Source organism: Tachyglossus aculeatus, chromosome 4 (assembly GCF_015852505.1).
Source record: "Tachyglossus aculeatus isolate mTacAcu1 chromosome 4, mTacAcu1.pri, whole genome shotgun sequence".
Taxonomy (NCBI): Eukaryota; Metazoa; Chordata; class Mammalia; order Monotremata; family Tachyglossidae; genus Tachyglossus; species Tachyglossus aculeatus.
The window spans coordinates 5,818,193-5,841,143 of NC_052069.1; the positions used below are offsets into that span (position 1 = coordinate 5,818,193).

The window sequence follows — 22,951 nt, forward strand, 5'->3', positions numbered from 1 at the left end:
AGATCGTGAGTCTCGTGTGGGACACGGACTGCGTCCAATCTGATAAGCTTGTATCTACCTCATCGCTTAGTACAGTGGTTGGCACATAAACAAATAACAAGCTTCATTACCAGAAAATATACTGGGCAGTTGGAGTGTGCGGGGCTTGGTACTAGGCCCTTGAAATCTCAAAAATGTTAGAGACTAATGTAATTACTGTCTCTGTATGTTGCCAATTTGTACTTCCCAAGCGCTTAGTACAGTGCTCTGCACATAGTAAGCGCTCAATAAATACGATTGATGATGAATTACTTGTTGGGATTTTTTAAACGGTATATGCTGAGCCGGAAGGAGGCAATGGTAAACCATTTCCGGATTTTTCCCGGGAAAACTCTGTGGATGCACTACCGGAACGATTGCAGATGGAGAGCGGGGGGCGTTCTGGGAAAGATGTGTTCATGGAGTTGCTATGAGTCAGAGACGATTCGATAAAACAAGACAAAACAATTTTTTTTTTGATGGCATTTATAAAGCGCTTACTATATGCAAAGAACTGTTCTAAGCGCTGGGGAGGTTACAAGGTGATCGGGTTGTCCCATGGGGGGCTCACAGTCTTAATCCCCATTTTACAGGTGACGTAACTGAGGCACAGAGAAGTTAAGTGACTTGCCGAAAGTCACACAGCTGACAATTGGCAGAGTCGGGATTTGAACCCAGGAACTATGACTCCAAAGCCCATGCTCTTTCCACGGAGCCATGCTGGGAGAGCTTACTATCTGTGAGGCACTGTTCTAAGCACTGGGGTAGATACAAAGTTATCAGGCCATATCCCATAAGGGGCTCACAGTCTTAATCCCCATTTTACAGATCAGGTAACTGAGATACAGAGAACTGAAGTGACTTACCTAAGGTCCCTAGCAGAAAAGTGGAACCGGGATTAGAACCCAGGTCCTTCTGCCTCTCAGTCCACTAGACCACGCTGCTTTGTTCTTTAACTGAATGAAAATAAAAACGGGCTTGGGAGTCAGAGGTCATGGGTTCTAATCCCGCATCTAGACTGTGAGCCCACTGTTGGGTGGGGACCGTCTCTATGTGTTGCCAACTTGTACTTCCCAAGCGCTTAGTACAGTGCTCTGCACACAGTAAGCGCTCAATAGATATGATGGATTGATTGATTGGATCTGCCACTTGTCTGCTGTGTGACCTTGGGCAAGATACTTCACTTCTCTGGGCCTCAGTTACCTCATCTGTAAAATTGGGGATTAAAAGTGTGAGCCCCACACGGGACAACCTGATTACCCTTTATCTACCCTAGTGCTTAGAACAGTGCTTGGCACATAGTAAGTGCTTAACATATACCATTATTATATAATATTAATAATAATAATAATAATAATAATAATAATAATAATGATAATAATAATAAATCCACAGCTTGTTAGGCAGAAACCAATGATTCCCAAACTAGTTGGTGATATTGCACACAGCGTATTGGGAGGCCAATATAGCCACACCATGCATAGAATTGCAGTTTCTGTTTAAAATCACACGATGGCAGCAACATTTAAACTCCCACTTCAGAAAGATTCAAAATATTTCCATCTAAAGGAGGGAAAATTTAGATTTTTTTTCCAAAAGAAACTTCAGTAAGAGTTCAGTAAGAGTTCATTAAGTCATTCAGTCATATCTATTGAGCGCTTACTGTGTGCAGAGCTTGACAGGGGAGAATGCAACAATAAACAGATACGTTCCCCGGCCCAAAGTGAGTTTGCAATACCCTATCTCAAAATGGTATATTTTCCAATCAAATGAATACTTAATTTCAGTAAGAACCCATGTGTCTGATGAGTCAAGCACCGTTTATTTGTTGCTGAAGCAGTGTGGCTTAGTGGATAGAGCATGGCCCTGGAGTCAGAAGGTCATGGGTTCTAATCCCAGCTTTGCCACTTGACTGCTGTGTGACCTTGGCCAAGTCACTTCACTTCTTTGGACCTCCGTTCCCTCATCTGCAAAATGGGGATGGAGACTGTGAGCCCCACGTGGGACAGGGACTGTGTCCAATCCGATTTGCTTGTATCCACCCCAGCGCTTAGTAGAGTGCCTGGCACATAATAGTAATAATAATAATAATAATGGCATTTATTAAGCGCTTGCTATGTGCAAAGCACTGTTCTAAGCACTGGGGAGGTGACAAGGTGATCAGGTTGTCCCACATGGGGCTCACAGTCTTAATCCCCATTTTACAGATGGGGGAACTGAGGCACAGAGAAGTGAAGTGACTTGCCCAAAGTCACACAGCTGACAATTGGCAGAGCCTGGACTCGAACCCATGACCTCTAACTCCAAAGCCCGGGCTCTTTCCACTGAGCCATGCTGCTTCTCCGTTGATTCAAGGAGAAACATATCATTACAATGCACCTAGCTACAATAATTCGGTGAAGGAATAAAGCTATTTTTTTAAGAAAGTGAAAATCTGCCCTTAAAAAATAACCAAGTTTGCTTTAATAATTCCTGGACTGATGGTTTTGCTAGTAAAGGTGCTGTTTCATAAAATGCCTCAACATAACTACTCTTATCTAACTTTTTGAAACCCCATCATTAAAATCAATGAACAAAACACCTGCGAGAACCATCTGCAAAGTCAGTGAAACATACAACAAATATCAAACTCATAAGTTCAACTACAGCACTGTAACTCCACAAATTGCCAAACTTGCTTTAATAGCCATATATATCCTAAACAACCCGGCTGCGCTTAACAAACACTATTATTATTATTATTATTATTATTATTATTATTATTATTATTATTGTGACATTGGTTAAGATACAGGATAATCTTGTCACAGTCCATGTCCCACATAGGTGTTCACAATCTAAGGGGAGGGAGAATAGGCATTAAGTCCCTATTTTACAGTTGAGGAAACTGAGGCTCAGAGTAGTTAAATGTCTTGCCCAAAGTCACCTAACGGTAAAGGGATAGAGTTGGGATTAGAACCCAAGTCCTCCAACTCCCAGGCCTGGGCTTTTTCCACTAGGACAGCACAGCTTCCAGCTTTATAGCCTTAGTTTTGCTACATTTGCTACATGAGAAGCAGCGTGGCTCAGTGGAAAGAGCCCGGGCTTTGGAGTCAGAGGTTATGGGTTCAAATCCCAGTTCTGTCAATTGTCAGCTGTGTGACTTTGGGGAAGTCACTTCACTTCTCTGTGCCAAAGTTCCCTCATCTGTAAAATGGGGATTAAGACTGTGAGCCCCCCAGGGGAAAACCTGATCACCTTGTAACTCCCCAGCGCTTAGAACAGTGCTTTGCATATAGTAAGCGCTTAATAAATGCCATTATTATTATTATTACATTTCCAGTTTGAAATGGGAGAAAGTTTATAAACCCTATAAACTCTGCCTGACAGTCTAATACGTGTGACCCCTTTGAAGTCGATGCAACTGACATTAATCCTGCAATTTAATTCAGAACATTCATGCATATTCTTCCTAAATTGCCATAAATGGAATGGTATGGCAGCCATTTTATTGTTTTTAAATATTCATTCATTCATTCAATCGAATTTATTGAGCGCTTACTGTGTGCAGAGCACTGTACTAAGCGCTTGGGAAGTACAAGTTGGCAACATATAGAGACGGTCCCTACCCAACAGTGGGCTCACAGTCTAGAAGAATAATGGCATTTATTAAGCACTTAATATGTGCCAATCAATCAATCATATTTATTGAGCGCTTACTGTGTGCAGAGCACTGTACTAAGCGCTTGGGAAGTACAAGTTGGCAACATAGAGAGACAGTCCCTACCCAACAGTGGGCTCACAGTCTAAAAGGGGGAGATGGAGATCAAAACCAAGCATACTAACAAAATAAAATTAATAGAATAGATATGTACAAGTAAAATAAATAAACAGAGTAATAAATATGTACAAACATATATACATATATACAGGTGCTGTGGGGAAGGGAAGGAGGTAAAATGGGGGGGATGCAGAAGGGGACGAGGGGGAGATGATACAAAGCAATCAGGTTATCCCACTTGGGGCTCACAGTCTTAATCCCCATTTTACAGACGAGGTAACCGAGGCACAATCAATCAATCAATCAATCAATCAATCAATCGTATTTATTGAGCGCTTACTATGTGCAGAGCACTGTACTAAGCGCTTGGGAAGTACAAATTGGCAACACATAGAGACAGTCCCTACCCAACAGTGGGCTCACAGTCTAAAAGGGGGAGACAGAGAACAGAACCAAACATACCAACAAAATAAAATAAATAGGATAGAAATGTACAAGTAAAATAAATAAATAAATAGAGTAATAAATATGTACAACCATATATACATATATACAGGTGCTGTGGGGAAGGGAAGGAGGTAAGATGGGGGGCTGGAGAGGGGGACGAGGGGGAGAGGAAGGAAGGGGCTCAGTCTGGGAAGGCCTCCTGGAGGAGGTGAGCTCTCAGCAGGGCCTTGAAGGGAGGAAGAGAGCTAGCTTGGCGGAGGGGCAGAGGGAGGGCATTCCAGGCCCGGGGGATGACGTGGGCCGGGGGTCGACGGCGGCACAAAGAAATTAAGTGACTTGCCCAAAGTCACACAACAAGGTGAGAAAGGCGGGATTAGAACCCACGACCTCTGCCTCCCAAGCCCGGGCTCTTTCCACTAAGCTATGCAACAGATAGAGGCAATCCCTACCCAACAATGGGTTCACAGTCTAGAAGTTATCTCTGTGTGGCTATTTAGGGTGTAAAACTCAGTCTGGGGAAAGCAGGTTTAATAGTACACACACCCCCCCCGTGCCTTGAGGGGGTGTGTGACTGTGAGCCCACTGTTGGGTAGGGACTGTCTCTCTATGTTGCCAACTTGTACTTCCCAAGCGCTTAGTCCAGTGCTCTGCACACAGTAAGCGCTCAATAAATACGATTGATTAATTGACTGAGGGAATCACTCAAACGTAACATGTCAACTCAACCTGGATACTGACTATGTGCGGAGAGTGTGCTAGGTGGCTTAGTGGAAAGAGCACGGGAATTGGAGTCAGAGGTCATGGGTTCAAATTCTGCCCCCGCCCATTGTCAGCTGTGTGACTTTGGGCAAGTCACTTCACTCCTCCGGGCCTCAGTTCCCTCATCTGTAAAAGGGGGATTAAGACTGTGAGCCCCACATGGGACAACCTGATCACCTTGAAACCTCCCCAGCGCTTGGAACAGTGCTTTGCACATAGTAAGCGCTTAATAAATGCCATTATTATTATTATTATTTATTTATATACAAGACAACTAGACATAGTCCCTGTCCAGTTTGGCATTCACCATTTTTAGTGACAGGGAGAGCAGGTCTCAGTCAATCCATCAGTCAATCAATCAATCCATGAATGAGTAATACTTTTTGAGTTTTGACCCTGAGGAGAGCAAGCAGCATGGCTTAGTGGAATGAGCCCGGGCTTGGGAGTCAGAGGTCATGGGTTCTAATCCCGCTCCACCCCTTGTCAGCTGTGTGACTTTGGGCAAGCCACTTCACTTCTCTGTGCCTCAGTTACCTCATCTGGACAATGGGAATTAAGACTGTGAGCCCCACGTGGGACAACCTGATCACCTCCCCAGAACTAAGAACAGTGCTTGGTACGTAGTAAGCGCTTAACAAATGCCATTATTATTATCATTATTATTATTATTATTATTGTTATTATTTTAGTGTTTGGGAGAGTGCAATAGAATTGGTAAACTAGATCCTTCCCCTCAAAGACCTGAAAATATAGCTGGGGAGATGAACGCTAGAATGAATTATAGGTAGGGGAATGCATTAGAGTAAAAAGATATGGGCATAAGTGTAGTGTGAGGTTGCGGGGGGCGGGGAAAGGAGGGGATCCAGAGGGTTTTGGTGATACAGAATCAATCAATCAATCAGTGGTACTTACTGAGCGCTTACTATGTGCAGAGCACTGAACTAGGCACTTGGGAGAGTACACTACCACAGACACATTTCCTCCCCGCAATGAGCTAACAGTGCTGAAGTGACAGGAGAGGGTGAAATAAGGAGGGGAAGCTGAGAGGTTATTTTATCCCCATTTGACGGATGAAGAAATTGAGATCCAGAAAGGTTACTTGCAAGTCATTAAGACTTCCAGGCCTAGGCGCTCAGTACAGTGTTAGGGGAGGATACAGGGTGATCGGGTTATCCCACTTGGGGCTCACAGTCTTTGTCCCCATTTTGCAGATGAGGTCACTGAGGCCCAGAGAAGTGGAGTGACTTGCCCAAGGTCACACAGCTGACAATTGGCGGAGCCGGGATTTGAACCCATGACCTCTGACTCCAAAGCCCAGGCTCTTTCCAGTGAGCCACGCTGCTTAGGAACTGAGAAGCAGTGTGGTCTAGTGGATAGATCACGGGCTTGGGAGTCCCAAGGACCTGAGTTCTAGTATTCGCTTTGTCAGTTGTGTGGTCTTTATTATATTTGTTATATTTATTTATTATATTTATTTATTTTATTTGTACATATTTAGTCTATTTTATTTTGTTAATATGTTTTCTTTTGTTCTCTGTCTCCCCCTTCTAGACTGTGAGCCTGTTGTTGGGTAGGGACCGCCTCTATATGTTGCCAACTTGTACTTTCCAAGCGCTTAGTACAGTGCTCTGCACACAGTAAGCGCTCAATAAATACGATTGAATGAATGAATGAATTTGGACTTGGATTTGCACCCGTTAATAATAACGATAATAACAATAATGGTATTTGTTAAGCGCTCAAAGCACTGTTCTAAGCAGTGGGGTAGATACAAGGTCATCAGAGTGTCCCACATAGAGCTCACAGACTTCATCCCCATTTTACAAATTAGGGAACTGAGGCCCAGAGAAGTTAAGTGACTTACCCAAGGTCACACAGCAGACAAGTAGCAGAAGCGGGATTAGAATCCATGACCTCTGACTCCCAAGCCCAGGCTCTTTCCACTAAGCCATGCTGCTTCTCATTAATCACCTGTCCCTCAGCCCCACAGCACTTATGTCCATATCCGTAATTTATTTATTTCTATTCATGTCTGTCTCCCATTCTAGACCTTAAGCTTTTTGTGGGCAGGGAATATGTCTGTTATATTGTTATATTGTACTCTTCCCAGTACTAAATAAAGTGCTCTGCACTTAGTAAGCTCTCAATAAATACGACTGATGGATTTATTAATTATTATCATTACATCAGATTCCCAGCCGAGAAGTAAGAACTGTTTGTAATTTGTGGGTAGGTTTTTACTCTTTTTCTAAATAGGGATGCAGAGTAGCCTGGTGGAGAGAGCATGATCCTGGAAATCAGAAGATCTGGGTTCTGGCCTGTCGTGTGACCTTAGGCAAGTCACTGAATCCCTCTGTGCCTCAGTCTCCTCCTCTGTAAAATGGGACTGGGTCTGCTCTGGTTATTTTATCTTGACAGCACTTGGCATATGACAGAGCAAGGGCTTAAAAAGTAAAATGAAATTGAATGAGAAAGTGAGCTGGTGAGACAAGCAATTTTACAAATGGCTTCATTTACTCTGTCCTCGCCTGATTTTCCTCCCATCTCTCTGGCCGCTCTTTAATAATAATAATAATAATAATGATGGCATTTGTTAAGCGCTTACTATGTGCCAAGCACTGTTCTAAGAGGCAAGATAATCAGGTCCCTCATGGGGCTCACAGTCTAAATAGGAAGGAGAACAGATATTGAATCCCCATTATGCAGATGAGGGAACTGAGGCCCAGAGAAGTGAAGTGATTTGCCCAAGGTCACACAGCAGAGAGAACCCAGGTCTTCTAACTCCCAAATCTGTGCTCTTGCCACTATACCACATTGCTTCTCTCCAGCCCCAACCTCTCTTCGTCTATGTAGTCATTTATTTTTCTCCCATCTTCAGGAGAGATAATGATGATTAATAATAACTGCGGTATTTGTTAAGCGCTTACTATGTCCCAGGAACTGTAATAATAATAATAATAATAATAATAATAATAATAATAATAATAATAATAATGTAATGATGGTATTTGTTAAGTGCTTACGATATATCAGGCAATGTACTAAGCACTGGGGTGGATACAAGCGAATCGAGTTGGACACAGTCCTCGTCCCACGTGGTGCTGTCAGTCAAAATCCCCATTTTAGAGATGAGATTAACCCATCTCTATGAGAAGCAGCATGACTCAGTGGAAAGAGCACAGGCTTTGGAGTCAGAGGTCATGGGTTCAAATCTCGGCTCTGCCAATTGTCAGCTATGGGACTTTGAGCAAGTCACTTAATTTCTCTGGGCCTCAGTTCCCTCATCTGTAAAATGGGGATGAAGACTGTGAGCACCCCCGTGGGACAACCTGATCACCCTGTAACCTCCCCAGCACTTAGAACATTACTTTGCACATAGTAAGCGCTTAACAAATTCATTTATTCATTCATTCAGTCGTATTTATTGAGCCCTCACTGTGTGCACAGCACTGTGCTAAATAAATAAATAAATGCCATCATTATTTATTATTTATAATTGAGGCACAGAGAAGTGAAGTGACTTGCCCAAGATGACAAAGCAGACAAATGGGAGAGCTGGGATTAGAACCTGGGTCTTCTGACACTCAGGTCCATGCTCTATCCACGAGGCCACACTGCCTCTCAAATGAGGTGACCGAGATACGGAGAAGGAAAGTGACCCACCCAAGGTCACACAGCAGACAAGACTTCCTTCTTACGGGCTAGTGGATCGAGCCCAGGCTTGGAAGTCAGAAGAACCTGAGTTCTAATCCCGGCTCTTCCTCATGTCTGCAGTGTGACCTTGGACAGGTCACGTCATTTCTCTGTGCCTAGAAAAGCAGCGTGGTTAGAGAAGCCGCCCGTGCTTCATGGGTTCAAATCCCGGCTCCGCCGCTTGTCAGCTGTGTGACTTTGGGCAAGTCACTTCACTTCTCTGGGCCTCAGTTCTCTCATCTGTCAAATGGGGATGAAGACTGTGAGCCCCCCGTGGGACAACCTGATTACCTTGTATCTACCTCAGCGCTTAGAACAGTGCTTGGCACAAAGTAAGTGCTTAACAAACACCAATATTATTATTATTATTATTATTATTATTATTATTATCTGTCAAATTCATTCCATCATATTCATTGAGCCCTTACTGTGTGCAGAGCACTGTACAAAGGACTTGGGAAAATGTAACAATAAGCAGACACATTCCCTGCCCACAAGGAGCTTACAGTCTACAGTCAAATGGAGTTAAAAGACTGAGAGCCCCATGTGGGACAGGGACTTTGTCCAACCCGTTTTGCTAGTAACAGTCCAGGCACTTAGTACAGTGCCTGTCACATAGTAAGCTCTTAACGAATACCAGTGGAAAGAGCACGGGCTTTGGAGTCAGAGGTCATGGGTTCTAATCCCGGCTCCACCACTTGTCAGCTGTGTGACTTTGGGCAAGTCACTTCACTTCTCTTTGCCTCAGTTACCTCACCTGTAAAATGGGGATTAAGACTGTGAGCCCCCCGTGGGACAACCTGATCACCTTGTAACCTCCCCAGCGCTTAGAACAGTGCTTTGCACTAGTAAGCGCTTAATAAATGCCATCATTATTTTTATTGTTATCATTAAATTCATTCATTCATTCAATCATATTTGTTGAGCACTTGTGCAGAGCACTGTACTAGGCACTTGGGAGAATAAGAAGCAGTGTGGCTCAGTGGAAAGAGTACGGGCTTTGGAGTCAGAGGTCATGGGTTCTAATCCCGGCTCTGCCACTTGTCAGCTGTGTGACATTGGGCAAGTCACTTAACCTCTCTGTCCCTCAGTTCCCTTATCTGTAAAATGGGGATTAAGACTGTGAGCCCTACGTGGGACAACCTGATCACCTTGTACCCTCCCCAGCACTTAGAACAGTGCTTTGCACGTAGTAAGCTCCCGGACTTTGGAGTCAGAGGTCATCGGTTCAAATCCCGGCTCCGCCACTTGTCAGCTGTGTGACTTTGGGCAAGTCACTTCACTTCTCTGGGCCTCAGTTCCCTCATCTGTAAAATGGGGATTAAGACTGTGAGCCCCCCATGGGACAACCTGATCACCTTGTAAACTCCCCAGCGCTTAGAACAGTGCTTTGCATGTAGTAAGCACTTAATAAATGCTATTATTATTATTATATGTTGCCAATTTGTACTTCCCAAGCGCTTAGTACAGTGCTCTGCACATAGTAAGCGCTCAATAAATACGATTGATGATGATTAAATTAATTAATTCATTCAGTCATATTTATTGAGCACTTATTTGTGCAGAGCACTGTACTAGGTGCTTGGGAGAGTACAATACGGCAATAAATAGATGTATTCCCGGCCTACAGAGACCTTACAGTTTAGAGTGGGGGAGACAGACATTAATATAAAAAATAAAATAAGCGGAGGAGCTGGGATAAGAGAAGCGAAGCCAGGTCCAGTGACTCCGAGGCCCGGGCTCTTTCCACTAGGCCGCCCTGCTTGCTCCTAACGTGTGTCAAAATGTCACGATGCCTTTGTGTTTTTGTCTTCGGCAGTGTCCCCTCAGCAGGCTCCGCACAGCCACCTGGAGAAGCCTCCGAGCTCGCTCATTCTCTGTGACACCTGCGGGAAGGTGTGTAAAGGAGAGGTCCTCAGGGTCCAGAGCAAGTATTTTCACATCAAATGCTTTGTTTGCAAAGGTAAGCTTTCCTGCCGCCTTTTCCGCCACCCCGATCTATCCTCCTTCCTTCCAAAAATAGCGGGACACCGTGGGAAGCGCACGGACCTGGGATTCAGAAGATGTGGGGTCTGATCTCGGCTCGGCCACGCGTCCGCTGTGTGACGTCCCCCCCATCTTACCTCCTTCCCTTCCCCACAGCACCTGTATATATGTATATATGTTTGTACATATTTATTACTCTATTTCTTTGTACATATCTATTCTATTTATTTTATTTTGTTAGTATGTTTGGTTTTGTTCTCTGTCTCCCCCTTTTAGACTGTGAGCCCACTGTTGGGTAGGGACTGTCTCTATATGTTGCCAATTTGTACTTCCCAAGCGCTTAGTACAGTGCTCTGCACATAGTAAGCGCTCAATAAATACGATTGATGATGATGATGATGATGATGACTTTGGGCAAGTCACTTCATTTCTTTGGGCCTCAGTTGCCTCATCTGGAAAATGGGGATGAAGACCGTGAGTCCCACGTGGGACAGGGGCTGGGTCCCATCGTCCCGTCTGATTCATTCATTAGAGAAGCAGCGTGGCTCACTCAATCAATCAATCAATCGTATTTATTGAGCGCTTACTGTGTGCAGAGCACTGTACTAAGCGCTTGGGAAGTACAAAGCTCAGTGGAAAGAGCACGGGCTTTGGAGTCAGAGGACATGGGTTCAAATCCCGGCTCCGACAACTCCCAGCTGTGTGACTTTGGGCAAGTCACTTCACTTCTCTGTGCCTCAGGTACCTCATCTGTAAAATAGGGATTCATTCATTCATTCAATCGTATTCATTGAGCGCTTACTGTGTGCAGAGCACTGTACTAAGCACTTGGGAAGTACAAGTTGGCAACATATAGAGACAGGCCCTACCCAGCAGTGGGCTCACAGTCTAGAAGGGGGAGACAGAGAACAAAACAAAACATATTAACAAAATAAAATAAATAGAATAAATACGTACAAATAAAATCAATCAATAAATAGAGTAATAAATATGTACAAACATATATACATATATAAAGGTGCTGTGGAGAGGGGAAGGAGGTAAGGCAGAGGGGATGGGGAGACGATGCGGAGGGGATGGGGATTAAAACTGTGAGCCCCCCGTGGGACAACCTGATCACCTTGTAACCTCCCCAGCGCTTAGAACAGTGCTTTGCACATAGTAAGCGCTTAACAAATATTATTATTATTATTATTATTATTATTATTATTATTATTATTATTATTAATTTGTATCTACCCCAGGGCTTAGAACAGTGCTTGGAATGAGAAGCAGCATGGCTCAGTGGAAAGAGCCCGGGCTTTGGAGTCAGGGGTCATGGGTTCAAATTCTGTCTCTGTCAGCTGTCAGCTGTGTGACTTTGGGCAAGTCACTTAAGTTCTCTGTGCCTCAGTTACCTCATCTGTTAAATGAGGATTAAAACTGTGAGCCCCCCGTGGGACAACCTGATCACCTTGTAACCTCCCCAGCACTTAGAACAGTGCTTTGCACACAGTAAGCACTTAACAAATACCGTTATTATTATTACATTGTAAGTGCTTTACAACTGCCATCATTATTATTATTGTTTCCTTGTGACCTTGGGCCACTCACTTCAGTTCTCTGTTCCTCAGTTTCCTCATCTGCAAAATGGGGGTTCAGGACCTGTTTTCCCTCCTACTTAGACTGAGCCTCATTCATTCATTCGTTCATTCAATCATATTTATTGAGCACTTACTGTATGCAGAGAACTGTACCAAGTACTCTGGACAGGACACTACAACAATAAACAGACACATTCCCTTCCCACGATGAGTTTACAGTCTAGAATCAGGGAGACAGACATTAATCAGTGCTTTGCACACAGTAAGCACTTAATAAATGCCATCATTATTATTAGTAATAATAGAAATAAATGACAGCTATGGACATAAGTGGTGTGGGGCTGGGAAGGGGGATGAATAAAGGGAGCAAGTCAGGGGGACGCAGAAGGGAGTGGGAGAAGAGGAAAGGAGGGCTTAGTCAGGGAAGGCTTCTTGGAGGAGATTGGCCTTCAGTAAGGCTTTGAAGCCCCATCAATCAATCAATCATATTTATTGAGCGCTTACTGTGTGCAGAGCACTGTACTAAGTACTTGGGAAGTACAAGTTGGAAACATATAGAGACAGTCCCTACCCAACAGTGGGCTCACAGTCTAAAAGACTGTGGGACAGGGACTGAATCTGACCTGATAGACTTAAATCTACCCCAGTGCTTATGAACAGTGCCTTACACAAAGTAAGCATGTAACAAATATTGCAATTGTCACTATAATTCAGTCTAGTTAAAAACCCAAAGGCATAAAGAGTTTTAGACTGTGAGCCCACTGTTGGGTAGGGACTGTCTCTATATGTTGCCAACTTGTACTTCCCAAGCACTTAGTACAGTGCTCTGCACACAGTAAGCGCTCAATAAATACTATTGATGATGATGATGATGAAGAGAGTCATTCATTATTTCATTCATTCAGTCGCATTTATTGAACACTTGGAAAGTACAAGAGAAGCAGCGTGGCTCAGTGGAAAGAGCCCGGGCTTTGGAGTCAGAGGTCATGGGTTCAAATCCTGGCTCTGCCAAATGTGTGACTTTGGGCAAGTCACTTCACTTCTCTGGGTCTCAGTTACCTTATTTGTAAAATGGGGATTAAGACTGTGAGCCCCCCCCTGTGGGACAACCTGATCACCTTGGAACCTCTCCAGCCCTTAGAACAGTGCTTTGCACATAGTAAGTGCTTAATAAATGCCATCATTATTATTACTATTACAATTCAGCAATAGAGAGAGACCCACCAGGCTTGCAGTCTAGAAAGGGGGAGACAGACGTCAAAACAAGTAAACAGGCATCAATATAAATAAATCGAATTATAGAAATGTACATATATGCACAAGTGCTCTGCGGCAGGGAGGGCGGGGTAGAGGGAAGGGAGCAAGTCGGGGTGATGGGGAAGGGAGGGGGAGCAGAGGGAAAGGGGGGCTTAGTCTGGGAAGGTCTCTTGGAGGAGGTGAGCTTTCAGTAGGGCTTTGAAGCGGGAAGTGTGCTCGTTTGGTGGATGTGGGGCGGGAGGGCATTCCAATCAATCAATCAATCAATCAGTCGTGTTTATTGAGCACTTACTATGTGCAGAGCACTGTACTAAGCGCTTGGGAAGTACAAATTGGCAACACATAGAGACAGTCCCTACCCAACAGTGGGCTCACAGTCTAAAAGGGGGAGACAGAGAACAGAACCAAACATACCAACAAAATAAAATAAATAGGATAGAAATGTACAAGTAAAATAAATAAATAAATAAATAAATAGAGTAATAAACATGTACAACCATATATACATATATACAGGTATAATGATGGTATTTGTTAAGCGCTTACTATGTGCAAAGCACTGTTCTAAGTGCTGGGGGGGGGGATACAAGGTGATCAGGTTGTCCCACAGGGGGCTCACAGTCTTAATCCCCATTTTACAGATGAGGGAACTGAGGCTCAGGGAAGGTAAGTGACTTGCCTAAGGTCACAGAGCAGACATGTGGGGGAGCCGGGATTCGAACCCATGACCTCTGACTCCAAAGCCCGGGCTCTTTCCACTGAGCCACGCTTTTATTGATTTATTTTATTCCAGACCAGAGGGGGGACGTGGGCCGGGGGTCGACGGCGGGACAGGTGAGAACGAGGCCCAGTGAGGATGTTAGTGGTGGTAGAGGAGTGGAGGGTGCGGGCTGGGATGGAGAAGGAGAGAAGGAAGGTGAGGGAGGAGGGGGCAAGGGGATGGACAGCCTTGAAGTGAGAGTGAGGAGTTTTTGCTTCATGTGAAGGTTGACAGGCAACCACTGGAGATTTTTGAGGAGGGGAGTGACAGGCCCAGAGCGTTTCTGTAGAAAGATAATCTGGGCAGCAGAGTGAAGTATAGACTGAAGTGGGGAGAGACAGGAGGATGGGAGGTCAGAGAGGAGGCTGATGCAGTCATCCAGTCGCGAGAGGATGAGTCAATGAATCATACTTGTTGAAGGCCTGCAGTGTCCAGATCAAGGATTTAGTACTGTGCTCTACACACTGTGAGCGTTCAATAAATACACTTTGGGGTAGGGATTGTCTCCATCTGTTGCCGAATTGTACTTTCCAAGCACTTAGTACAGTGCACTGCACACAGTAAGCGCTCAATAAATACGATTGAATGAATGAATGAAGTACCGTTGGTTGATGGATTACTGTGTGCAGAACACTGAACTAAGCACTTGGGATAGTACAATATAACAGAGTTAGTAGGCATAATGTGCACACAATGAGCTTACAGTTTGTGGGGGAGACAGGCATTAATAGAAATAAACACATTTTGGTTATGTATATAAGTGGCGAGGGGCTAAGGGAGGAGGGAAGAAAGAGAGCAAATCCAAAGGCAAGGGAGATGCAGAAGGGAGTGGGAGAAGAAGTGGGAGAAGCAGCGTGGCTCAGTGGAAAGAGCCTGGGCTTTGGAGCCAGAGGTCATCGGTTCAAATCCCGACTCTGTCACTTGCCAGCTGTGTGGTTTTGGGCGAGTCATTTCACTTCTCTGTGCCTTAGTTTTCTCATCTGTAAAATGGAGATTAAGACTGTGAGCCCCATGTGGGACAACCTGATCACCTTGTAAACTCCCCACTTAGGATAGTACAATATAACTGAGTTGGTAGGCCTAATGTACACACAACTAGCTTACAGTCTGTGGGGGAGACAGACATTAATAGAAATAAACACATTTTCGTTAGGTATATAAGTGGCAAGGGGCTAAGGGAGGAGGGAAGAAAGGGAGCAAATCCAAGGGCAAGAGCGACGCAGAAGGGAGTGGGAGAAGAAGTGGGAGAAGCAGCGTGGCTCAGTGGAAGGAGCCTGGGCTTTGGAGCCAGAGGTCATTGATTCTAATCCCGGCTCTGTCACTTGTCAGCTGTGTGACTTTGTGCAAGTCATTTAACTTCTCTGTGCCTTAGTTTTCTCATCTGTAAAATGGGGATTAAGACTGTGAGCCCCACGTGGGACAACCTGATCACCTTGTAAACTCCCCAGCGCTTAGAACAGTGCTTTGCACATAGTAAGCGCTTAATAAATGCCATCATTAAGACAAAATTAGGGCTCAGTCCGGGACAGCCTCTTGGAGGAAGTCTGCTTTTGTGGCTCAGTGGAAAGAGCACGGGCTTGGGAGCCAGAGGTCATGACTTCAAATCCCAGCTCCGCCGCTTGTCGACTACACGACTTTGGGAAAGGCACTTCACTTCTCTTTATCTCAGTTCTCTCATCTGTAAAATGGGGATGAAGTGTGTGAGCCCCACGTGAGACAAACTGATCACCTTGTATCCTTCCCCAGCGCTTAGAATGGTGCTTTGCACATAGTAAGCACTTAACAAATGCCATCGTCATTATTATGACTGAGGTTTTGAAGCAGGGGAGAGTGATTGTCTGTCAGACATGAAGAGGGAGGGCGTTCCGAGCCAGAGACAGGGCAAGAGGTGGGTGGTGAAATAGATGAGACAGAGGCCCAGTGGGAAGGTTAGCATTAGAGGAGAGAAGTGTGCCGGCTGGGTTGGAGAAATGTATATATGTTTGTACATATTTATTACTCTATTTATTTATTTATTTATTTTACTTGTACATATCTATTCTATTTATTTTATTTTGTTAGTATGTTTGGTTTTGTTCTCTGTCTCCCCCTTTTAGACCGTGAGCCCACTGTTGGGTAGGGACTGTATATGTTGCCAACTTGTACTTCCCAAGAGCTTAGTACAGTGCTCTGCACACAGTAAGCGCTCAATAAATACGATTGATTGATTGATTGATTGATTGATTGAGAAAGAGAGCAGTGAGTTGAGGTAGGAGGGGGCCAGGGGATTGAGCGCTTTAAAGCCGATGGGGAGGAGTTTCTGTTTGATGCGTGGATGGATGGGCAAACTCTGGAGTGGGGCAACAGGGCCTGAATGTTTTTGTAGAAAAATGATCTGGGCAGTAAAGTAGGGGCCGGAGTGGGGAGAGACAGGAGCCTGGGAGTTCAGCAAGGGGGCTGATGTAGTAATCCAGGTGGGAGAGGATAAATGCTTGGATTAACGTGGGAGCAGTTTGGATGGAGAGGAAAGTGCGGATTTTAGAGATATTGTGATGGTAGAAACCACAGGATTTGGAGACAGATTGAATATGTGGGTGGAGTGAGAGATGAGTTGAGGATAATGTCAAGGTTAAGTCTCTTTTAGAGAAACAGCGTGGCTCAGTGGAAAGAGCCTGGGCTTTGGAGTCAGAGGTCACGGGTTCTAATCCCGGCTCCACCGCTTGTCAGCTGTGTGACTTTGGGCAAGTCACTTCACTTCTCTGTGCCTCAGTTACCTCACCTGTGAAATTGGGATTAAGACTGTGAGCCCCCCGTGAGACAACCTGATCACCTTGTAACCTCCCCAGCGCTTAGAACTGTGCTTTGCACATAGTGAGTGTTTAATGAATGCTATTATTATAATTTAAAGCCTGATTGAAGGCCCATCTCCTCCAGGAAGACTTCCCTGACTATGCCCTTCTTACCTCTTCTCCTACTCCCTTTGGTATCACCCTAACTTGTTCCCTTCATTCACCCCCTACTCCCAGCCCCGTGGCACTTCTGTACAAATGTGTAATAAATATATTTATGCACATTAATGTCTGTCTTCCCCTCTAGACTGTGAGCGCATTGTAATTGTGGGGTTTGTTAAGCGCTTTCTATGTGCCAAGCACTATGTAAGCGCTGGGGTGGATACAAGCAAATCGGGTTGGACACAGTCCCTGCCCTTTTTGAGGCTCACTGTCTCAATCCCCATTTTACAGATGGGGTAACTGAGGCCCAGAGACATGAAGCGACATGCCCAGGGTCACACAGCAGACAAATGGTGGAGGCTGGATTAGAACCCATGACCTCTGACTCCCAGCCTGGGATTCTAACCACTACGCCATGCCACTTACTAAGCTTTTGAAAGAGTCCAGTTCAGGGAAAAGATACAATCCCTGCCCCAAGGGTACTTACAGTTGAGCAGGATTCATGGGGTCCCTTCTGGGAGATCTATTATTCATTCAATTGTATTTATTGAGCGCTTACTGTGTGCAGAGCACTGTACTAAGCGCTTGGAAAGTACAGTTCGGCAGCAAATAGAGACAATCCCTACCCAACAATGGGCTCAAGGGGGAATACCGTATCCCAGATGAAGCAGGGTGGTCCAGTGGAAAGAGCATGGCCCTGGGGGTCAGAGGTCATGGATCTCATCCTAGCTCTACTTCTACTTGCCTGCTTATGTATCCTTGGGCGAGTCACTTCCCTTCTCCTGGCCTCAGTTACCTCACCTGTAAAATGGGGATAGAGACTGTGAACCTCATGTGGCAACAGAGACTGTGTCCAACCTGAACCCCTATCTACCCCTGCAGTTAGTACAGTGCCTGGCACATAGTAAGCGCTTAACGAATAGCACAATTATTAATATTGTTATCATTCTCTGTACATCAGTTTCCTCATCTGTAAAATAGAGATTCAATACTAGTCATATTATGAGTCCCATGTGGGACAAGGACTATGTGTGGCCTGATCATTTTGATTGTCTACCTAAGTGGTTAGTTCAGCATTTGGCACATTATTATTATTATTATTATTATTATTATTATTATTATCATCATCCCATAGTTGTCCGGGTGCTGGCAAGATCCTGAAGAAATAACTGGTTAGCTAAATCATAATTTTTAGGCATTATTCCTGATCAAGAACCTTAGGTCCTTGAGGAAAAAGAGAACCTGAGCCACCGATTTATGGATACACGATGTTTATTTTTAGGCAAAATGCTTGAGGTAAGCCAGGTTACTGTTGCACCCCAGGGAATATTTCTTTCTGGTAAGGGTGGAGAAAATCTGAAAATATTTTGGTCTGAAGGAAGGCGGCCGGAATGTCCTGTGGGTGTGGATTATAATCATAAACGCAGAATAGGGACATATTTGCAATTCTCCAAAAATAGCATTTTTAAACAGAACAGGAAACCCAAATTTTGTATATTTCTGTTGTGTCCACCATGACAGTCCATTAGAAAGAAAAAGCCCTTCCGTGGGTGTTTCGTGGAACCGTTAGTTGATTATTTATTCTGATGGCATTGAAACCTGTCTACTTGTTTTGTTTTGCTGTCTCCCCCTTCCAGACTGTGAGCCCATTGTTGGGTAGGGACTGTCTCTATATGTTGCCGACTTGTACTTCCCAAGCGCTTAGTACAGTGCTCCGCGCACAGTAAGCGCTCACTAAATACGATTTAATGAACTAAAATTGGAAAAAAGATCATTTACCATTTTTTTTTTTTTGCTATTGTTTAATTTTGCCTCCAATTTCAGTGTGTGTTTTGTACCTTCCTTTTCAATGGCCCACAACAAATGTCTTGTTTAACTTGGCAAATTCAAGTCAACCAACACCATAGTAATTATTTTTTTTTACCTTTACTCCGTTGGCTTCTCGTTCCTCATCAAGCTATCTGTTCACTTTTTCTTTTTTTCCACAAAGTCAAGCCAGTTAGGTAGTCCGGTTCATTTTCCAAGTTTGTGGCATGAATTCAAAATCTAATCTGACTCTGTCAATCCGTCTTTTGTATTTATTGAGCTCTTATTGTGTGCAGAGCACTGTACTAAGTGCTTGGAATAATACAATATAACAACATAACAGACGCTTTTCCTGTCCTTAATGAGTTTACAATCTAGAGGGGGAGACAGCTATTGATATGAATAAATAAAATTACAGATATGCACTTAAGTGTTGTGGAGCTGGGACCAGGGGTGGACTCAGACAGGGAAGGCATTTTGGAGGAGATGATGTGCCTTCAGGAAGATGTGGGCTAGCGTGCTAAGTGTGATAATAATAATAATAATAATAATAATAATAATAATAATAATAATAATAATAATAATAATAATATTTGTTAAGTACTGATTCTGTGTCAAGCACTGTACAACACTCTGGGGTAGATACAATACAAGCAGAATGCACTCAGTCCCTGTCCCACATGGGGATCAAAGTTTAAGAACAGATATTTAATCCCTATGTAAACCCGTTGTTGGGTAAGGACTGTCTCTATATGCTGCTGACTTGTACTTCCTAAGCGCTTAGCACAGTGCTCTGCACACAGTAAGCGTTCAATAAATACGATTGAATGAATTTTAGTAATAGTAATAGTACTTGAGTGCTCACTGTGACGAGAGCGCTGTGCTAAATCTTGGGAGAGAATACAGAGGTGGGAATTGTGCACCGTCTCTGTCTCTTGAGGGACTGAAAATCCAAGAGTATAAATTGGGAGAAGGAATTGTAGGCAGGCATATCAAGAAGCAGCATGACCTAGGGGAAAGAGCGTGGGCTTGGGGTTCTAATCCTGCCTCCTGCCAATTGTCAGCTGTGTGACTTTGGGCAAGTCACTTACCTTCTCTGTGCCTCAGTTCCCTCATCTGTAAAATGGGGGTTAAGACTGTGAGCCCCCCGTGGGACAACCTGATCACCTTGTAACCTCCCCAGTGCTGAAAACAGTGCTGCTTTGCACATAGTAAGTGCTTAATAAATGCCATTATTATTATTATTATTATTAATCCCAGCTCCACCACTTGTCTCCTGGGTGACCTTGGGCAAGTCACTTAACTTCTCTGTCCCTTTGTTACCTCATCTGTAAAATGGGGATTAAGTCTGTGAGCCCCATGTGGGACAACCTGATTACTTTGTACCTACCTCAGCACTTAGTACAGTGCTTGGCACATAGTAAGCACTTAACAAATACCATTATCATTATTATTATTGTTAGCCACAATCACCATTCCAGTAGCCCCCCAATATGCTTCACACTGTGGAGGCTTCACACTGTGTTTTTTTTTTTTTCAATTCATCCCCTCCCCCAGCTCCTTGGCACTTAAGTAGATATCTGTCATTTATTTATTTATTCACATTAACATCTAGACTATGAGCTCGTTGTGGGCAGGAGATGTGACTGCCCTAGTGGCGAGAACCCAGGCTTGGGGGGTCAGTGGTTGTGGGTTCTAATCCCGGCTCCTCCACTTGTCTGCTGTGTGACCTTGGGCAAGTCACTTAACTTTTCTGTGTTACCTCATCTGTAAAATGAGGATTGAGACTGTGAGCCCCACGTGGGACAACCTGATTACCTAATTAATTAATTCATTCATTCATTCAATCGTATTTATTGAGTGCTTACTGTGTGCAGAGCACTGTACTAAGCGCTTGGGACGTGCAAGTTGGCAACATAGAGAGACGGTCCCTACCCAACAGTGGGCTCACAGTCTACCTAATATCAACCCCAGCGCTTAGAACAGTGCTTGGGACAACCTGATTACCTAGTATCTACCCCAGAGCTTAGAAGAGTGCTTGGCACATAGTAAGCGCTTAACAAATAATAATAATAATAATAATGATGGCATTTATTAAGCGCTTACCATGTGCAAAGCACTGTTCTAAGCACTGGGAAGGTTACAAGGTGATCAGGTTGTCCCACAAGGGGCTCACAGTCTTAATCCCCATTTTCCAGATGAGGTAACTGAGGCACAGAGAAGTTAAGTGACTTGCCCAAAGTCGCACAGCAGACAATTGGCGGATCCGGAATTTGAACCCATGACCTCTGACTCTGTAGCCTGTGCTCTTTCCACTGAGCCACCCTGCTTCTCTAAATACCATCATTATTATTAACTATTATTATAATTATTATTATTATGGGAGGGGAGGACAGGGGAGATGAAGCCCTTCTGCTTTTCGAAATCTCTTGCCCTCCGTGAGAGACCCGGACCCCCTCTCTGCCCAAAATTGCCAACAGCTTCCAATTGCACTATCAGGAAGATTGGAAAGGAAACCCGAGCCCCACTCTGCTGTTCCAAAAACACAGGTAACCTGGAAACAACCCCCTCCACCCAGGATTTGGGGTTTGATCGGAAACCAGAGCTTCGCAAGTTATCTATTTTGGAAACCGTCGAGAAAACAGAGCGGGGTGGAACAAAATGTTTGCCGGTGGGGAGAGAGAGGGGATAAAATGTGAGATCTCTCTGTAACTTGGTAACAGGGAGTGGCCAATATGTGAGATCCAATCCATCCGTTGCGATATAAATAACGACAGGACCAGGCCCCGGGTGTCAACTGAGAGCGTGACAAACGAGTTGAGGGTGGAGCGTACGTGCGTGGGGGTCTTCTTGCCAGGGGTTAATTGGGGAAGTTGAGGAAAGTCTTCACGAGCCGTCGGAGTTCATCATCAATCGTATTTATTGAGCGCTTACTATGTGCAGAGCACTGTACTAAGCACTTGGGTAGTACAAGTTGGCAACATATAGAGACGGTCCCTACCCAACAGTGGGCTCACAGTCTAGAAGGGGGAGACAGAGAACAAAACCAAACATACTAACAAAATAAAATAAATAGAATAGATATGTACAAGTAAAATAAATAAATAAATAAATAAATAGAGTAATAAATATGTACAAACATATATACATCATCATCATCATCAATCGTATTTATTGAGAGCTTACTATGTGCAGAGCACTGCACTAAGCGCTTGGGTAGTACAAATTGGCAACATATAGAGACAGTCCCTACCCAGCAGTCTAAAAGAGGGAGACAGAGAACAAAACCAAACGTACTAACAAAATAAAATAAATAGAATAGATATGTACAAGTAAAATGAATAAATAAATGAATAGAGTAATAAATATGTACAAACACAGTTCAGTGACCAGACCCACTGTTGGGTAGGGACTGTCTCTATGTGTTGCCAACTTGTACTTCCCAAGCGCTTAGTACAGTGCTCTGCACACAGTAAGCGCTCAATAAATACGATTGATGATGATGACGATAAATAGTAGCTGTGACAGCATTTCACTCATTCAATCGTCTTTATTGAGCGCTGGCTGTGTGCAGAGCACTGGACTAAACGCTTGGGAAGAACAAGTCGGCAGCAGATGGAGACGGTCCCTACCCAACACTGGGCTCACAGTCTAGGAGGGGGAGACAGACAACAAAACAAAACAAGTAGACAGCTGTCAAAGCCGTCAGAATAAATAGAATTATAGCTATATAATAATAATAATTATAATAATTATTGTTATTGTTATTATTATTAGAGAATTGTTCAGCGCTTACTATGTGCAAAGCACTGTTCTAAGCGCTGGGGGGGTACAAAGTGATCAGGTTGTCCCACGTGGGGCTCACAGTCTTAATCCCCATTTTACAGATGAGGGAACTGAGGCTCAGAGAAGTTAAGCGACTTGCCCAAGGTCACACAGCAGACAGGTGGCG

The 22,951-nt window shown here is 44.2% G+C and overlaps 1 protein-coding gene across 18 annotated transcripts in view; it reads left to right on the forward strand.

Moving 5' to 3' along the window:
* The window catches only part of ABLIM2 (actin binding LIM protein family member 2), a 308,934-nt gene that overhangs the window by 88,339 nt on the left and 197,644 nt on the right, over positions 1-22,951 (forward strand). For all 18 annotated transcript variants that reach the window (XM_038744827.1, XM_038744831.1, XM_038744830.1 and 15 more), the window contains exon 2: positions 10,497-10,640. In XM_038744827.1, the coding sequence (XP_038600755.1) occupies positions 10,497-10,640 (144 nt within the window). The remainder of the gene's footprint in view (positions 1-10,496; positions 10,641-22,951) is intronic.